Consider the following 18,985-nt stretch of genomic DNA (forward strand, 5'->3'; position numbering starts at 1 on the left):
GTGTTAATGAAAAAAATTGTTGTGTCATATTTTAATTTGGTTATGGTAGAAAAATATAAAGGAGGACAGACAAAATAGAATTAAAATTAAAGAATAAATATATTTATATAATTGTTTTGATAATAAAAAAATGATTTTAATAGTGAAATTTTGGCAGGGAGGGCGTGAATGTGAAGGGATACTATGTTTGGTCATTCTTTGACGACTTCGAATGGGATGGTGGTTACACTTCTCGGTTTGGTCTTATTTTTGTTGATTTTAATAACAATATGAGGAGATATCTCAAGTACTCTGCCTATTTCTTCAAGTTGTTTCTCCTAAAATAAGTTGTGACTCTTGAGCCATAAGAGAGAAAATTGTCTTTTTCCAACCTAGCTTTATTTTTTATTGGAGATTCTTCCTCTCATATGTTCTTTTGAACAAACTATTACCTGGTGTGATTGGATTTTTGAATTTCATGTATTAATCTTAATAAATAAAAGGAATCACACTTGTCTCTTGTTTTATATTTTGTGTGGCTTATATTATATATTTTTGTACTATAAAACTTATATACTTAAGTGCAATACATTAGGCTTCACAATTAGATAGAAACATTTGGTTGTTTTGAATTTAATTTTCATTGAAAAAGATAACTTTATTTGTATCTTATTGGTCAATGCAACCAAGTGTTTGAATCTAATTGGGGAACCTAATGGACTGTACTTAAGATATTATATCTAAGCTTTATCATTTAAAAATTTATGATAACATGGTTGGTTGCATAGATGGAAGCAGTTGAGGATGCTTGGATGAGCATAATTATGTGAATTTTTGCTTGAAAGACATACTTAACCGGTTAAAGATAAAAAAAGAAGAAGATAATTATGAGGAAATGAAGACTCACAATTCACATGGATAAAAAAAAATCCACTATTGTGCATTATGTTAAAGTTGAATGATATTTATAACCATATAGTACAACAAAATGCTGATAAGGTCGTTGAGGAAAATATTTAAGGTAAATAGTTGGGAAGGAAATATTTAACAGAACATTCAGTGCAAGTCAAGTCAACACACGAATAAATGTGTACAACTGAGGTTATTAACTATGGTACAGGGTGCGTGACTATGTTCCCAACCATGGTTCCATTTTGGAACCAGCGTTCATTGCCATTTTCTTGAAAGAAAGTGAATTCGAAGTCATCTAGTATGTATTACTAGAGATAAGTGGCAAAGCCTGTGCTTGTGTAACCAAAACACTCGTTGATTTCAAAATATTACTTTTCATAAATTAGAGTTATAGCATAAGGCAATACGTTAGTACCAAGGTATCATGCTAACTATAGCAAATCCTCTACATTATCGTGTGCTCAAGTGGGAGACGTAAGTTTTTGGAGTGATAAAATTAACCATAACATAGTACACCCTGACATAATACAAAAACTATCTTGAGATAGGCATAAATTTTCATAGTGTTGTTACTCTCCACAATTTGGTGTATGCTCATTTATAAATGATGGGGATGAGCGTTCATTCAAGGCATTCAATTCCTACTTCAAAAAATTCCTTTGTATATGATTAGCATCCTCATGAAATTGTCATCCTTTCTCTTGGACCAACGAAGACTACTATTTGTTAATGCTAGCCATTTCTACTCTATATTCCAAAAAGAACTAATCAATTACAATTGAGATTCCTCATAATCATTTACATAACTAGTTTCACCTAATAAATACTCTTTGTGAGATTCAATATACGCCCGCACAATGCAAATTAATTTATCCAATCCATAAAATTTGAGATATCACAATCTCTCCCACTTAAATTCTTGATGCTGTTATAGAGTTCACATTGTGTTGCAGTGCCTCTAAGCCACATGATGTAAGTTATGAAAAACTTAGACAAACATTAACTTAAAAAGTAGACCTAATTCATATTGCAACAATAGTAATAACATATTCAATGAGAAAATTAAAATTAAAACATGAGGAGGTCATTCCACCTAAAACAGAGAATATAGTCCAACGAGCACATTAAAAAAACAAATCAAGCAAAACTTAAATCACACGTTGTTATGTATCATCACTAAATTTAAATAAGGTTAAGAGCTCTAAATCAACTAGAAAATGCTCTAAAAATGCCCCTTCAAAATAATGTTATATTTTCACGCATAGTTAAAACTATTAGATGTTACTATATAGTTTGTTTGTTCTGTTTAGACACCTATAAATAAGATTCTTTTAATTTAATTAATTAGCCAAGTAGTTACTTAGGTTAATTATTCAGATCTAAGTTAAACTCATGCAATCATATTACTCAGTGCGGAAAAGTAAATAAGACAACAATATGATGACTCAGGAAAACCAATGAAACCAACAGTTTCAAGGTAATAATCTAGGGAGGATTTAACCTAACTATTCTCAAGGTAAACAAATTCACTATGATAGAATGGAAGTTTACAATAGATTTTCTCCCTAAAATCTAAAGCTACCTCTTGTAGAACATACTCTCACAACCACGTGCAGTTCCAAATCCATGGATTCTTCTATTTGAATTTGTCACACACAAACACCCACATTAGTGACTTTGAGATCCCACTCAAAGGTTTAAATCATCAACTATATCTTGTAGCAGCAATTTCTACAACATCGGATCTTAAGTTTCTTCAAGGAATATTGCTGATAAAAGATTTAAGAGAGTTTTGGATACAAAAACCCTAGATATACAATAGGAGGCACAAGATGCACTCTTCTCTCTTAAAAAACCCCTCATAGGATTAGCTTATAATGTCCTTTAAATATTGCAAAAAATGGATCACGATTTGGGCTTCAAACGGACAAGTTATGGGCTTTTTACGTTTGTTGATTTTTGCTGATTTACGATTATCGACCGATCGAAAATTCTTCTAATCGATCGAGCCTGATGAATTGAAAAATCTCCTAATCATTCAAACCAGTCCGATTTTGACTTTTTGAACCTGCAGCTTGTATGTTCTTTGAATTTTGACTTGCAACACTTTGAGCATTGTCTAATATAACTTCATAGACTTAAGAATCTATATCTAGACAAGTTTGTTTATGATTTACCAATTGTTCTAAACTTTTAGAACCTAACATAGTTGATGATCAGTAGTTTGCCAAGCCTTCACACGAGCTCAACGAACTCAAGCCAATCCTCTAACCAACCAAGTGACCAATAAGCCTAAACAGTAAACACTTGATTGAACTATGCTAAGATTAGATGGTCAATGGGGTGCAACTTAGTCAGACCAAACTAATGTTGCTGAAGCGTTAATTTGGTCAGATTCTCTCTCTCTCTTGATAAAGACAACTCATAAAAATTTTTAAGCGTTAAAAGATCAACACATAACCTAGACAACACTAGCAAATCATTCATAATTCGCACCCAAACTGTTATTACCCTCAAAGTAACATGAATGTTTAGTCACACATATGCTTTACCCATCAATAGTTAGTCTATTAGACCTTCTCGTAATTGTTTATATAACCCAATTCGATAAAATAATCACCGAAAGTGATACTCAACACATGTCCAAACAACATATATATATTCCTTCCAATCCACATGATTTGACATTTCACACCTGCGTAGAAAAGCAATGCTACGAGTGCGCACCACAAACATTTCATGGGGTTAGTGCACCTGTGAAACTCGATCCATAATTCTATAGCATAATCCGAAAGCTCCAGAATTAGAATTATTTGGCTTTGTTTCTTATCCAAAAAAAGAAAAAGGAAAAAAAAAAAAATAGAATTATCTGCACAGTATTTTTACTTTTACACGACAAAAACTATCCTGACACAACAACAATTAAAATCTGCAAATTTGTCCAGAAAATGCACATGATCTTAAACTCTGTTTTGCGTGTGGGGGACCTAGGCCTCGTCATTCTGTTGGTCTAACCATGCGAACTATTTTGCCTACACAATGAGAGAAATGATTTCTAGCAGAGTAACCTGAGTATCGAATAGGCCATAGGATATATACCTCTAGATAAGTCTCTAGATAATACAGTTCATCATGCTACTAACTATTGAAGTGCCAAAAAAAAAAAAAAAAAAATTATTGAAGTGCTATAGAATTTTTAAAAATATTATAAAATTTTTCCACCCTAAGAGCATCCACATTGGTAGAATCATAATTTTAGTTATTTGGTTTTACCAAAAACTACTTTATCTATTTTACTACTTCATAACTTCTGTGTCACCACTTTTGTCGTGGTGGAATCTCATTCCTCGGCCAGTGTTGCCACCGGCCAATCCCAACTTGTCCAACCAGCCAAGGCTAGGAAATGCAAAGATGAAGAAATCATTGAACTACCACCAGTAACCTGTAATATTGATGCTCCTACTTTTACAAGACTCAATCCTGTGATGCATGAAGTCCTCCCAACCCTCCAATCTTCCATCTCAGCCCTGAAAAAGCCTAATCCGATGGCTCTAATTGTAGATATGTTTGGAACACCAGCACTTGAGGTGGCAGACCAATATCACATGCTGAAGTACGCGTTTGTTTCATCTGCATGGTCACATGCAGTGATCTTATACCTATTACTAACCAGTGCTTGACAAAGAAATAGGTACCACAACAACAGCAACAATTCCTGGATTTCGGAGAACCAATTAGAATATGAGGGATTTATTAGGTGTTTTGGGGCTTTGGGCTTGGGAGTTACATTGGTGAGTTTTTTAAGTGTTGTTTGCAGGGACGGGGCCAAAGCTGAAGGTTTGGGGGGGCAAAGTTTGGACTTTGAAAAAGTAAAAATAAAAAAATAAATCGCAACTTCAAGAAATTTTTTTTTTGGGTCAATTTAATATTTTATCATCTATTTGCTTATGTTTTTAAGACCACGATCTTTGGCCTCATGTTCTGACATAGACTCTTGCCACATTAGTTAGACATTTCAAAACACAATTGACAATGAGTTTTTTCTTTTGAATTCTATTGACACTTGGTTTGACAAATTCTATCCACTTTACAACCTTTTTGATATCATTAACTGACTTTCGTAACTCAGATAGACAATAAACATCACTGATAATGTTACAAACAACTAAAATCCATTCATTGTGGTCATCAATGGATTCAACAAATATCAAGATAGTGAAAGAATAAACATCAAGCATAGGAGTAACCTTTGTGCAAAGCAGAGGATAGCCTACGTGTGGGGATAGGAGGATTTTTGTCTAATATTTTGGTCATTAAGAGAGAGAATTTAGGCTAATTTTGATATTGAGTATCCAAAAAGAGTAGTATGAGAACTTGATTTGGGTAAAAATTAAAAAGCTTGTTTTTAATTGCTTTTATTTTGTTTCATTCAATTGCTTTGTTCCTTATATATACAAGCAGAGCTGTACTTTTCTTATTAATTCAATGAGAAATTTCTTTCTCTTATCTTCATCTCCAAGTTTATCTTATTATATGAGATAGTTAACCATAACATAGCTCCATCTCTGGCCAGGAGTGAGCTAATAATGAGCAAGAAGAGACTAATGATGATCAATTTTTTTTTTTTTTGGCCTAATTGAACATTAAATGTACCTATATCAATTTTTTTTCTCCAAAATCTAGTGGTGGCCATGACCCCCCTGGTCAAAGAGTAGCTCCATCCTTGGTTGTTTGTATGAGTTGTGAGTAGAGGTGTACAGCCAACCCATCAAGATCGACCCGACCCAACCCAACCCGCTGAGTTGGGTCAGTTTTTAAGGTTTGGTGGGTTGGGTTGGGTTACAAATTTTTTTTTGATAGCGGGTTGGGTTGGGTTGGGGTCATAAAATTTCAAACCTGCCAAACCCGACCCACCTATATATTTAATATATATTTAAAATATATTATATAATTAATAATTTTTTTTTAAAAAATAACCAACTCTTCCTCTTACCTTATATAAAAGCCAATATTAATGTATATTAGTTTATATATTAATATATAATTTGTTTATCAACTTAGGTGGTTTTCTACTCAATTTAATAATAATAATAATAATAAAAAATTGTCCAAACATGGGTTCAACCCAACCCAACCTAACTCATGTGCGTCGGATTGGGTTAGGTTGAACTTATGTGATGGGTTAGGTTGGGTTGAATTTTTTTTTAACTCACCATGGTGGGTTGGGACAAAAAATCCCCTTAACCCAACTCATGCACACCCCTAGTTGTGAGTGTTGATTAATATCATCGTAATCCATATCATTGATAGTATATATTTTTGCTTGGCATTGCCATAGATGTAGACATGGAGATGGTGAACCAAGTTAATTTTTCATGTGTCGTGGTGCTTGCTATTTATTGTTTTGCATGTATTTTCACATCAAACTCAGAAAATCAATTCACTAACCTGGTATCTATAACAAATCATATATAATTTTCTATCACAAGATTAATTATTTAGAATACAAACAAATTAAAGATAATAATTATACATTTTATAACTTCATCTACATACTTAGGGAATTCAATCTCAAAGTTATATATGTAAGACGGGGAAGCCTCCCATCCTTTCTCTCTTTGCTGAACTGATATTATTGACCTAAAAAAGAAAATTAAAACTTACTTTTTATTTTTATTTTTTGAGGAACCAAATTAAAACTTACTTAAGCATTCCAAAGGATCTTACAGGACACACAAAACAAAAGTTGCTACAAAAACAAATTAATTAAACACTGCCACCAGTAATTGGCTCCCACTTTGATGGCGGGTCATGGAGCCTTAACCTTTCTAGCGTTGACAGTTCAATTGGAATTGGTTTGCCAATTGAGACAAAGTATTGAAAGTAGAACCACCCTCAGCCAAAGCTTTTTCCCCACTTTTCTTAAGCTCCTTAACTCTAGCCCTCATTGCCTTACCATTCCCTTCCATAACATTCCTTGCCATCATTTCAATCTCCTCCTTTCCCACTATTTCTTTACTTGGCGCAACTTTGGGCCTCACAGCCACACCATAATCTTCAGCTAACTGTGTAGCATTCATTTTTTGCTCTGCAAACAATGGCCAAGCTATCATTGGCACTCCATTTAGTATACTCTCCAAGGACGAGTTCCACCCACAGTGAGTTAAGAACCCTCCTATGGATCCGTGCGCCAATATGTCCGATTGTGGAGCCCACTTTGTGAATACCTGGCCCACCTTTTGGGTCCTATCCAAAAATCCATCTGGCAAGTAATCCAGGCCCTCCATAGTGCTAGCGCAGTTTCTGGGTGTGCGTAGTACCCAAATGAATCTCTGTTGGCTTTGCTCTAAACCACAAGCTAACTCGATGATTTGCTGAGGTGAAAGAACTCCAAGACTCCCAAATGAAATGTAAAGCACTGACTCTGCTGGTTGCTCATCTAACCAATGCAACAATGGATGATCATGACCACGGCCATGATCATTATCAAAGGGTCTAGTTACTGGCCCAACTGAGTAAACTGGTACTTTTCCATAACCCTCTTCCTCTCTCAATGCTTTAAGCGTTGTGGCATCCAACTCTTCCCAAGAGTTCACCAAAATTCCATCACTGTTTCTCATCTTCAGCCCTATTTGTAACAACATCTTGTAATCGCTCTTTGTCCTGTCCATCATCGAGTCGAGCAAATCATCAGGTCGAATTGGTTTGCAACCAGGCATTTTGATTGGTTCTTTCAGCTCACCCAATTCAACTCTTTGTGCTTCCTTGTCAAGCACTGGAAAGTATAAGAGCAATGCATTTGACCATGTAGAGGAAACAAACACGTACTTCAACATGTGAAATTGGTCTGCCACCTCAAGTAATGGTGTTCCGAAAATATCAACAACGAGGGCCGTTGGATTGTGCTTCAGGGCTGAGATGGAAGATCGGACGGTTGGAAGTATCTCATGCATGAGGGCACCGAGCCTTGTGAAGATGGGAGCATTTGTATTATGGGTTACTGGTGGTAACTCTATGATGTCTTGGTTTTTCAGTCTCCGAGCCTTGGCGGATTGGATTAGTTGGGATTCCCCGCCGGTGGTGGCGGCGGTGGCTGTGGTGTGAGATTCCATGACAACGAAGGTGGTCACGTGCAAGTTTTGATTGGCAGCAAGGCGGTTGCTGAGCTCGAGGACACGAACAAGGTGGCCCACGCCGGGACTAGCGACTAGAACTACTTGAGGCTTTGAGTTTGAGCTCTCCATATGGAAAATTACTACCAATAAAGTTTCAAAATTCTTTGGTTTGGTTTGGTTTTGGATGATTTCAATGCACCTGTATCCACTTTGGCGCGATGATCACTCCACAAATATATATACTTGTGGGGAGATAAAGATTGGAGTTCAAGTTTTCAGAAAGGAGCTTCATATATATATATACACTTAGATTAGATTAGAGTAGAATTTGTATCTTATTTAAATAAAAAAAAAAATACTATATGTACGTGTTTGGATTGCGTCTACATCTCTGTGTCTGCGTTTTATTTTTATTTTTTCATTGAGAAGCATGTTTTAGTTCTGTTCAGTGGATCCTATGCACTGTTCATGGGATTCACAAACCTTTTTTTTAGCAACTTTTTCATTAAAAATGGATCTCACTATACTATTCACACATTTAAAAATTATTTTGCTACAGTGTTTTTAGTTTTCAGCAAAATAAGCGATAACTAAGCGGACCATATATAGATACTAATTTTACAGTGTAGCTTTTTTTTTTTCACCTTTATAACATTCACATCGGGTATTATAAAGAAAGATGTAAAATTTATATATTTTTGTCTAAAAATAGGTTCTTATATTAAAATAAATAAAACAATTTTGTACAAACTTGTACGAATGCTGCCCAAGACCTTTTTTTTTCATGGGCATTATGAGCTAGAGCTTTTACTCTCTTCTTTTTCTTTCTTCTTGCCCACCCACCCCACCCCCCCCCCCCCCCCCAAACATTTCTCTGAACCGAAATGAACAAAATTTTTGAAACCAATAAATGGGATTCATGAAAGTAGGATATGAATTATTACTATTGTATTAATTGTGATAGTACTATGGTCGATGACGATGGACATTGATGTCTGCTAATTTTTTACGGTTAGGGCAACCAAACCACAAGTTGGTGTGTGATGGACGTCACTCCACGACAACTGATCAGTTGTCTATGGGTCCATAAAACATTACTGGACTACAGATCGACCGACAATATATAAGTAGGTGTTGACTGACCGGTTACCAGTGAGGCATGCACGCACGTGACAACTTAAAAAGAATGTAATCTATGCGGTTTCGGTTAAGTTAATTATTAAAGTCTATTGTATTAAATAAGGGATATATAAAGTTCCAACTTTGACTATACTAAAAATTAATCGATGTCTTGAATTGGAGCGAATACAATAGGTTGCATTTCCATCATATCTTACACACATGAGATCTTTCGGTAATCAAGGATTTATCATAAAAGCTAGACAGCCAGAGTAAAAGATACAGAGTGCCTTTCATAATACATATTCCCAAAATTGTCTAGATGTAATAGTAAAGAGCACAAAGTGTTTTAATGTGAGTCTTTTAACATAACTAAGCCTTCCAAGCCATTTGATTATTCGAGTGAAATAATACTAAGATTTGAATGTTTGGACTTTGGGTTTTGGGGTCAATGTGAAGAGATACTTTCAGTGGTGGGATCATAAAATTTTTCCAGTATAGTTATTAAAAAACTTAAATTATACAAAATCTAATAAAAATATGACTTCATATATTGACAAAACACACACACACACACAAATACATAATGTCTTATAACTTTCTAAGAGTTTTTTTTTTTTTTTAATTGATTATTTCATGATAGTCTTATTATCGATACTGTAAGCAATTTCAAAACATTAGTTTAATAAAAAATTTCTTGGACTTTTTCTTTTATTTGGAAGAGCCTAATATATTGTTAAGGGAATCAAAATTTAAGGACAAAGTTTAACTACAAACTTAGTTGTAGCCTAAAGGTACAACTCTCACTAAAAAATTAAGATGACTACATATATACTTTGAAAATCTAACCATTGAAAATCGCAACTTCAAGAAATTTTTTTTTTTGGGTTAATTTAATATTTTATCATCTATTTGCGTATGTTTTTAAGACCACGATCTTTGGCCTCATGCTCTGACATAGACTCTTGCCACATTAGTTAGACATTTCAAAGCATAATTGACAATGAGTTTTTTCTTTTGAATTCTATTGACACTTGGTTTGACAAATTCTATCCACTTTACAACCTTTTTGATATCATTAACTGACTTTCGTAACTCAGATAGACAATAAACATCACTGATAATGTTACAAACAACTAAAATCCATTCATTGTGGTCATCAATGGATTCAACAAATATCAAGATGGTGAAAGAATAAACATCAAGCATAGGAGTAACCTTTGTGCAAAGCAGAGGATAGCCTACGTGTGGGGATAGGAGGATTTTTGTCTAATATTTTGGTCATGAAGAGAGAGAATTTAGGCTAATTTTGATATTGAGTATCCAAAAAGAGTAGTATGAGAACTTGATTTGGGTAAAAATTAAAAAGCTTGTTTTTAATTGCTTTTATTTTGTTTCATTCAATTGCTTTGTTCCTTATATATACAAGCAGAGCTGTACTTTTCTTATTAATTCAATGAGAAATTTCTTTCTCTTATCTTCATCTCCAAGTTTATCTTATTATATGAGATAGTTAACCATAACATAGCTCCATCTCTGGCCAGGAGTGAGCTAATAATGAGCAAGAAGAGACTAATGATGACCAATTTTTTTTTTTTTTTTGGCCTAATTGAACATTAAATGTACCTATATCAATTTTTTTTCTCCAAAATCCAGTGGTGGCCATGACCCCCCCTGGTCAAAGAGTAGCTCCATCCCTGGTTGTTTGTATGAGTTGTGAGTAGAGGTGTACAGTCAACCCATCAAGATCGACCCGACCCAACCCAACCCGCTGAGTTGGGTCAGTTTTTAAGGTTTGGTGGGTTGGGTTGGGTTACAAAATTTTTTTTGATAGCGGGTTGGGTTGGGGTCATAAAATTTCAAACCTGCCAAACCCGACCCAACCCGACCCACCCATATATTTAATATATTTTTAAAATATATTATATAACTAATAATTTTTTTTTTTAAAATAACCAACTCTTCCTCTTACCTTATATAAAAGCCAATATTAATGTATATTAGTTCATATATTAATGTATAATTTGTTTATCAACTTAGGTGGTTTTCTACTCAATTTAATAATAATAATAATAATAATAAAAAATTGTCCAACCATGGGTTCAACCCAACCCAACCTAACTCATGTGCGTCGGATTGGGTTAGGTTGAACTTATGTGATGGGTTAGGTTGGGTTGAATTTTTTTTTTTTAACTCACCATGGTGGGTTGGGTCAAAAAATCACCTTAACCCAACTCATGCACACCCCTAGTTGTGAGTGTTGATTAATATCATCGTAATCCATATCATTGATAGTATATATTTTTGCTTGGCATTGCCATAGATGTAGACATGGAGATGGTGAACCAAGTTAATTTTTCATGTGTCGTGGTGCTTGCTATTTATTGTTTTGCATGTATTTTCACATCAAACTCAGAAAATCAATTCACTAACCTGGTATCTATAACAAATCATATATAATTTTCTATCACAAGATTAATTATTTAGAATACAAACAAATTAAAGATAATAATTATACATTTTATAACTTCATCTACATACTTAGGGAATTCAATCTTGTAAGGTTAAATTTATTCAACCATCTAATTGGCTTTATTCCGTGCCAAATTTGCTTGTAATTCAGCATTTAGTAACCCTGTATTTAGGTGGGTTTGTTGTAAGGGTAGTGAGTGAGATAGAGTGAAGTTTGCTCAAGAGTGTGCAAGAAAATAGAGACTCGCGGCTAGGACTCGCGGGTGGGCTCGCGGCTGCAAGCCGCTAGAAGCAGCACACGTGCCAAGCATGCTGGAAGATGAACAGTCATGCTAGCTGGAGCACTACAGGACAAAATAGGACAACTGGCCATACGGTTAACTCGCGACTGGATCTCGCGACTTGGTCAAGCCGCGAGGTCAAGCCGCGAGCCACCCCTGTTTTGTAAAACCTGACGTTTCACATTCCTCTCCCACTCCAGTATAAATACCCCTTTTACCCACGATTGAAAGGGAGCTTCCAGAGAGAATTTTGAGAGAGAAACCCTAAAGAAAAACCAGATTGTTTCACCCACAATCTATACCTTAGAGTCTCTTCAAATTCCCCAACTCTCTTCCTCTCCATTGTCAAATCCTTGAGAGGCATTATACCAAACCTGGTTCTCACCATCATCATCACTGTGAGACAGTTGTTTGGATTTCTGGGAAGCAGTTAGGAAGGAGCCAATCTTCATTGGTTGATGCTACGGTCTAGTAGCGGAATCCGGGAAGCTAGAAAAGAAAAAGGTTCGGCGCAACCTCGTTGGAGCAAGAAGCTTGAAGGGCTTAGGTGCACTGGGTAGATTAGGCTTGGAGGGTCTATTGCTGTCCTTGTATCCCAACTGTATTTTCTAGTGGATTGATTACCGCTTGGAGGGCGGCGGAGAGGTTTTTCGCCGAGGACTTCGGTTTCCTCTTCGATAACACATACCGTGTTGTCTTTGTGTTTGCATCTTCCTTCCTCTCTATCTTTGCCTTTTTATTATCTGCTGTGGATTTTATTTTGTTATGGCTTAGATAGTATTTAACCAATTTCGTATTATAGCATGTGTTAAGTTTCCGCACACTAGTTGTTTGATATATTGCTTGTATTGGTTAAGTTGTTATTTGGGGGTCTAAACGTTCAAAGGTGTTTTGTACACGTTTTTGAACTTTCAATTGGTATCAGAGCGGGTACACTGCTATTGGTTTCATTACCATTGTGTGATCCATGACTCCCTTTTAAGATGGATAGGTCTCAATCCCTAAATGCACCTCCATATTTTGATGGTAGTAATTATGCTTTTTGGAAGGTTCGCATGAGAGCTTTTCTGTGTTCTATTGATGAATCCGTTTAGGATGCTGTTGAGATTGGTTGGACCAAACCTGAGGCAGCCAAATCCACATGGGATAAGGCAGCACTTGCTGCATCTAATGCTAACAGTAAAGCACTCAATACTATTTTCTGTGGTGTGTCTCCAGATGAATTTCACAGGATTTCTCACATTACCATTGCCAAAGAAGCATGGGAGATTCTGGAAACCACTTATGAAGGCACGAAGAAAGTGAAAGACACCAAGTTACAAATGTTGACCACTCGGTTTGAGGAGCTCAAAATGAGTGAGGATGAGTCTTTTGACTCTTTCTATGGGAAGCTAAATGAGGTGGTTGTCAGTAAGTTCAACTTGGGGGAGAAAACGGAGGACTCAAAGATGGTAAGGAAGATCCTTCGATCATTGCCGGAAAGTTTTCGTGCTAAAGTGACAGCAATTGAAGAGAGCAAGGATCTTGATGACATCAAAGTACAGGAGCTGGTTGGGTCTCTGCAGACTTATGAGATGTCGCTGCCCAATCAACGGAAGAGTAAATCCCTTACTCTAAAGACCATTAATGAGAAGGTGGAAGATCAAGACTCATCGGGAGAAGATGTGGTTGACAAAGATGTAGCCTACCTTGTCAAAAATTTCAGAAAGTTTTTGAAATTCAAAAATAATGGCAAATTTGATGATAAAAGAAAATTCCAAAGTTCTGGAAGGGAGAAAAGGGATTTCAAAAAGAAAGATGGAAAAGAATCCCAACCCACACAAGGTGTCACTTGTTTTGAATGTAACGGGCATGGACACTTTAAGAAGGAATGTCCGAATTATTTGAAATCGAAAGGCAAGGTGTATGCCACGACCTTGAGTGACTCAGATTCGTCTGACTCAGAATCTGAAGAGAGCTGTGATGGAGAAGGGAACTATTCAGCTTTTATGACTATTGATCATGTTGAGTCTTCGGATGAGTTGAATCTGCTTGTACGAGACCTTGGAGAACATAGTGATGATGAATCACTAGGAATTGTTGAAGAATCAGAAGCTGAAGAAGAAGAAAGCACAGCAAATCTTCAAGAGAATTATAACTCACTCTTGGAGAAGTCAGGTGAGTACACAAGGGTGGCCAAGACTGCTGTGAGAAAAATGAAGAAGGCTGAGGAGGACTACAAAAGTCTCCTAATTCGATATAGGGAGGCCAAATGTGAGATAGAAACACTGAATGGTGAGTTGTCCGAAGCTTACACAAAAGTGAGATTTCTTGAGAATGAGGTTGTGCAAGCGAATGTTAAAATAGAGAGGGTCACCACCAAGAAGCTAGATGATGTTATATCATCTCAAAAGAGCTTTTCAGACAAATCCGGATTGGGATATACCGGAGGAAGTAGTTCATCTGGAAATGTCACTAAAGAAGTGAAGTTTGTAAAGGTCAAAGATCCAGTTGTAGCTGACCTTACTGGTGAGAAGCTCGAGGTGGAGGAGAAGAAGAATGTGGTGAACCAACGGATGCTGAATCCCTGTAATCAGTCTGTGGGCAGGTCTGAATCTCGTGCCAAGTCACGTCCACGACCACAAAGAGGTTCTAGAGGAACTTATGTGTGCCATTATTGCGGACTTCAAGGGCATACTTGACCAAATTGCCAAAAGCTGAGAGCAAAGAACAGTGCAACTCCTCAAAGGTCAGGAGGACCCAGAAATGATAGGAGAATTTGGGCAGGTGATCAATCTAGAGATCAAAATGGAGATCCCGGAATGATGAACGTGATGAAAATGATTGGTGCATTCACCAACTGCTTGGAAAGCTTCTCACGAAGGTTTGAAAGCCCTAACTCCCGTACCCAATCCCATAAGGAAATCACCCCAAACGCAAGTGACGTGTGGGTGAAAAAGGGTACTCATGCATAAGCATTACAACATGTCCATGCATTAATACTTCCTATGCTTTGCGACAATGTTTGTTTGGTTTGCTTGCTGTTTTTGATGTTGGTTGTTTGCTTGTCTTCTTGTGAATATTTTTAATTTTGTTTTATCAATCTTTTTGTTTCTTGTGTCAAAAATCCAAAGATCACATAAAAAATTAGAAAATCAAAAAGCTTGATTGACTTTGTTGAGTTTTGTCTCAAAACTTGTTTTGCCTTGTACCTTTGTGCTAATGGCTTTGTGCATTTTCGAGCATTGCTTGCTTTCATGCACTTATATCACTGTGGGAAAAATCTTGAGATCTATGTGTTTGTTGTAAATAGATCTTCAAACTTGTCATGAATGATTAGTGAATGGTTATGTTGATCTTGAGACATGCATAGACTTGTGTCTATATATCTTTCCACTTTTTATTTTTTTGTTTTGCTAAAAAGAGCTCACCAAATGTAAATCTCTAAATGAAAAGAGATATTGAGCTGCAAAAACCTGTCGCACATTCTAGTATTTGACTAGGAAAAAGGGTAAGCGACCTTATATTAAAGTGAATGTTCATTCAAAAAGGCCAAAGGCCTGTTCTTTAAAGTGAAATGTCATATATCACTCTCACAATGAGAGATGTTTGCCTCAAAAGATCAAAAAGATCAAATGTTATGATTGAAAGTGGAGTTAAATGATAAGCTCCAAGTTATGTTATCAAGTTGTGTGGGAGGTCATATATACATATTTCTATAATTGAGATAGGTCACATGATCTAGTGCTAATTGTGTATGCCTTGGTTGAATTGATCATTGAAACTTCACATTAGACAAAGGACTATCTCATTGTTGATATCCACACACAACACACAAGTTTATGTTCAATAAATGCCATATTCATTTGTGTGATTGTACTTGATGAAATGTGTTTTCACATGCTCAATCTTTGTTAATTCAAGCACAAAAAGATTTTTGAGTGTTTTAGGTGTTTTTGGAAAGTATTTTATTTGAAAAATCTAAAAATTTCAAAAATCCAGTTTTGCCCTGTTTTGGCGGCTCAGTCGTGGGTATGTCAAGTCGCGAGCCTCAGTCGCATCTTCGCTGGTCATTTTTGGCGACTTGTTCGCGAGTGGAAGGTCCAGTCGCGAGGTTCACTCAGAGATTTTCGCGACTCACTCGCGGGTAGACCTTCCAGTCGCGAAAAACACTTAGAAAAATTTTCAAATTTTTGTTTTTGAGTGCTTTGGCGGCTTGAGCTGGCGACTGTGTGGCGACTTAATCAAGTCGCGAAAATCGCGTGTTTTGCAGAAACAGGAGCAGTTTTTAAACCTCTTTTCAGTTTTCCCTCGAACTTTTGTGACTGTTCATCTTCTCTCTAAACTATCTCCCTCCCAAACACTCCGTGCTCCCATTTCCAATCTCCATTGTTGCATTCTTGTAGCTCAAAATCGTCAAGTTACAGGTATGGGTTTTCAGTTTTGCACCCTTTTATACTTGATTTTGTGCTTTTCCCTTTGATTTTTCGCATATGTTTGTGTTTTAGAAATGGGTTTGTGTTTCGGTTTTTACTCCTTGTTCATGCTTAGCTTGCTAATGCTGCTGCTAGTATTTGATGTGATCTTAGTTGTTTCCTTATTGCTCTTCATCTTGTGCCTAGCTAAGTGTTTCTTTTATTTTAATCTGAACTTTGTGCTGTTGAGTTGTTTCTATTTGTTCATTTTGAGGTTGTGAGTTTTACTGTGCTAAATATGCATGTTTCATTGTGTTAATCTGTTGGGAGCTTCTGTTAGTCTCAAAATTCTGATTGTGTGTCATGTCATTTTTTTTATTATATGTCTCAATGACATATATCTGCCTTTAGGATAGTTTCTCCATGTTGTTCATGTGTTTCCTATCTTAGGCTTGGTCTATCCATGTGATTGATTAAGTAGCTTGTTGTTTAAGTGTTCAAAGTTAATTTGTATGGATGATATCTCTTTGTTAATTACATGGTACTGACTGGTTCTGCACATATATTGTTCTATGCTGTTGTGGCCTTTTCTGATTGTTCACAGATGGCTCCCTCACCTCAGAAGAAGAAATCTACTGCAAAGAAGGCTGACAAAAGATTAAAGATGGATTCTAAACTGTTTAGGTCAGTTCACCACTTTGAGAGATACAAGGATAACTTCTTGAATGCAGGAATTATTCAAGAAAGATTTGTAGATTTGGAGGACTTAAGACAAACCTTTATTCCCAGCTGTTTTGAAGGAAGAAGATGGGAAAAACTTCTGAGTGATTTCCCTGTTGTGTGTGAACCCCTGATTAGGGAGTTTTACTCAAATGCTGTGATAAAGGAGAATGAATTGAGTTGCTGGGTTAGAGGTAAAGAATTCGTTCTGGATGCACATGTCATAGATGATGCATTAGGGCTTGAAGGATTAGATGATGAAGAATTTATCAATTACAAGGATAGGAGTGTTTCTATTGAAACAATTCAACAAAGGATAGGTGGGCAGAGAGAAGGGAAATGTTTGAATACCACTGCCTTTCCAGTGGACATGAGGTGCCTTACAATAATCATGATGTTTAACCTCTATACCATTAAGAAATTGACTACAATCAATTGTGCTAGAGCAGTTTTTCTGATGGATCTCAAAGAAAAGAATTTCATAGACATAAGTTCCCACATTTATGACACCATTGTGGATGAGACTAGAACAACCTCTAGGCCTAAATTGATCTTTCCCAGTTTGCTAATGAGGATTTTTAGAAGGAAGGGTGTTCCAATCCCTCAAGACATCAGTCCCATGTCCACACCCTCTGCAATTAACAAGCTTACCTGCAAAAGGATAAGTGTTAGGCTTCCAGGAGAAGAAGATGAAGGTGATGAAGGAGAGGCTGTCCCAATGGAGACTGAAGCAGAGGCAGCAGGGCATGCATCAACCTCAACACCTAGGAGGAGTGGCAAAAGACACAGAGCTTCAACTTCTGCAGATACACCTCCAGATGCTTTCCAAATCATTCTGAAAAGGCTTGATGGGATCAGGGCAGTCCAAACTGAGCACTCTGACAGGATGAGAGCCATGCAAGACCAGATTGATGTCTTGGCTGCTAAACTTGACAGCTTCACAACTCAGCGTGACCAGTGACCCTTTGGCCATTCCGGTCAAAAAGGGGGAGAAATTATGTCATTGATGATGAAAAGCAGAAAAGCAAATCTTAAGGGGGAGTAATGTGTTGAGGGGGAGTTGTCATAGTTATCAAATTCAGAAACTTTGTTTATATATGCTTATGTTTTTGGGTATTTTGTGTATAGCTGTTTCTAATTCATAACTTATACTCTTGGTTTAAACTTTAATATATTTTGATGATGTTATTCAGAATGTTTTTGTGGTTTGTACCCATGTGCTTTTGTAAGCTTTTAGGGTTAATGTTTTATGCATAGTTTGTAGGCTTTATAGTATGTACCTTGCTTAGTGCAGCCTTTATGCTATGTTGAAATCAGTACTTTAATCTAAATGTTTTGCATTTTGGTTTATGTACTGTCACTCTTGTGCCCTTGTAGGATTGTTCCTAGATGCATATGCCTTGTGTGTTATGCATTGGTTGAGTGTTGAGCATACAAGTGTCTTGTCTTGTACTTGTTAACTTGTATGTTCTTGTGTTCATTCCAAGTGTGAATGAGCACTGTGATCACTACCTTGTGGTGTTCACTTGGTTGATCAAGCCATGATTTGTTTATTAACTCCATCTTTGCTTGTTTACATATTGCCTGTTTCATATGCATTTATAATTTTCTGCTTACAATAATCATGGTGTATTGTTGTGTTTCAGGAGTATTATGTTCATATGATTCAAGTGCTTCACAGCTTCTAGAGTTAGGTGTGAGTGAGTTTTGTTCAACTGTTCTCAACTCACATGTTAAGTCTAGAGTCTGTTTTAGGGTTTTGTCACGGAATAGCCAAAGGGGGAGATTGTAAGCTTGAATTTATTCAACCATCTAATTGGTTTTATTCCGTGCCAAATTTGCTTGTAATTCAGCATTTAGTAACCCTGTATTTAGGTGGGTTTGTTGTAAGGGTAGTGAGTGAGATAGAGTGAAGTTTGCTCAAGAGTGTGCAAGAAAACAGAGACTCGCGGGTGGACTCGCGGCTGCAAGCCGCCAGAAGCAGCACACGTGC

The 18,985-nt window shown here is 36.4% G+C and overlaps 1 protein-coding gene across 1 annotated transcript; it reads right to left on the reverse strand.

Moving 5' to 3' along the window:
* Positions 1–6,539: 6,539 nt before the first annotated feature.
* LOC126724083 (anthocyanidin 3-O-glucosyltransferase 5-like) lies at positions 6,540–8,310 on the reverse strand. Its single transcript, XM_050428275.1, has one exon. The coding sequence runs from the start codon at positions 8,133–8,135 to the stop codon at positions 6,720–6,722; it is 1,416 nt and encodes a 471-aa protein (XP_050284232.1). The 5' UTR covers positions 8,136–8,310; the 3' UTR covers positions 6,540–6,719.
* Between the last annotated feature and the right edge of the window lie 10,675 nt (positions 8,311–18,985).

Source organism: Quercus robur, chromosome 4 (assembly GCF_932294415.1).
Source record: "Quercus robur chromosome 4, dhQueRobu3.1, whole genome shotgun sequence".
Lineage (NCBI taxonomy): Eukaryota > Viridiplantae > Streptophyta > Magnoliopsida > Fagales > Fagaceae > Quercus > Quercus robur.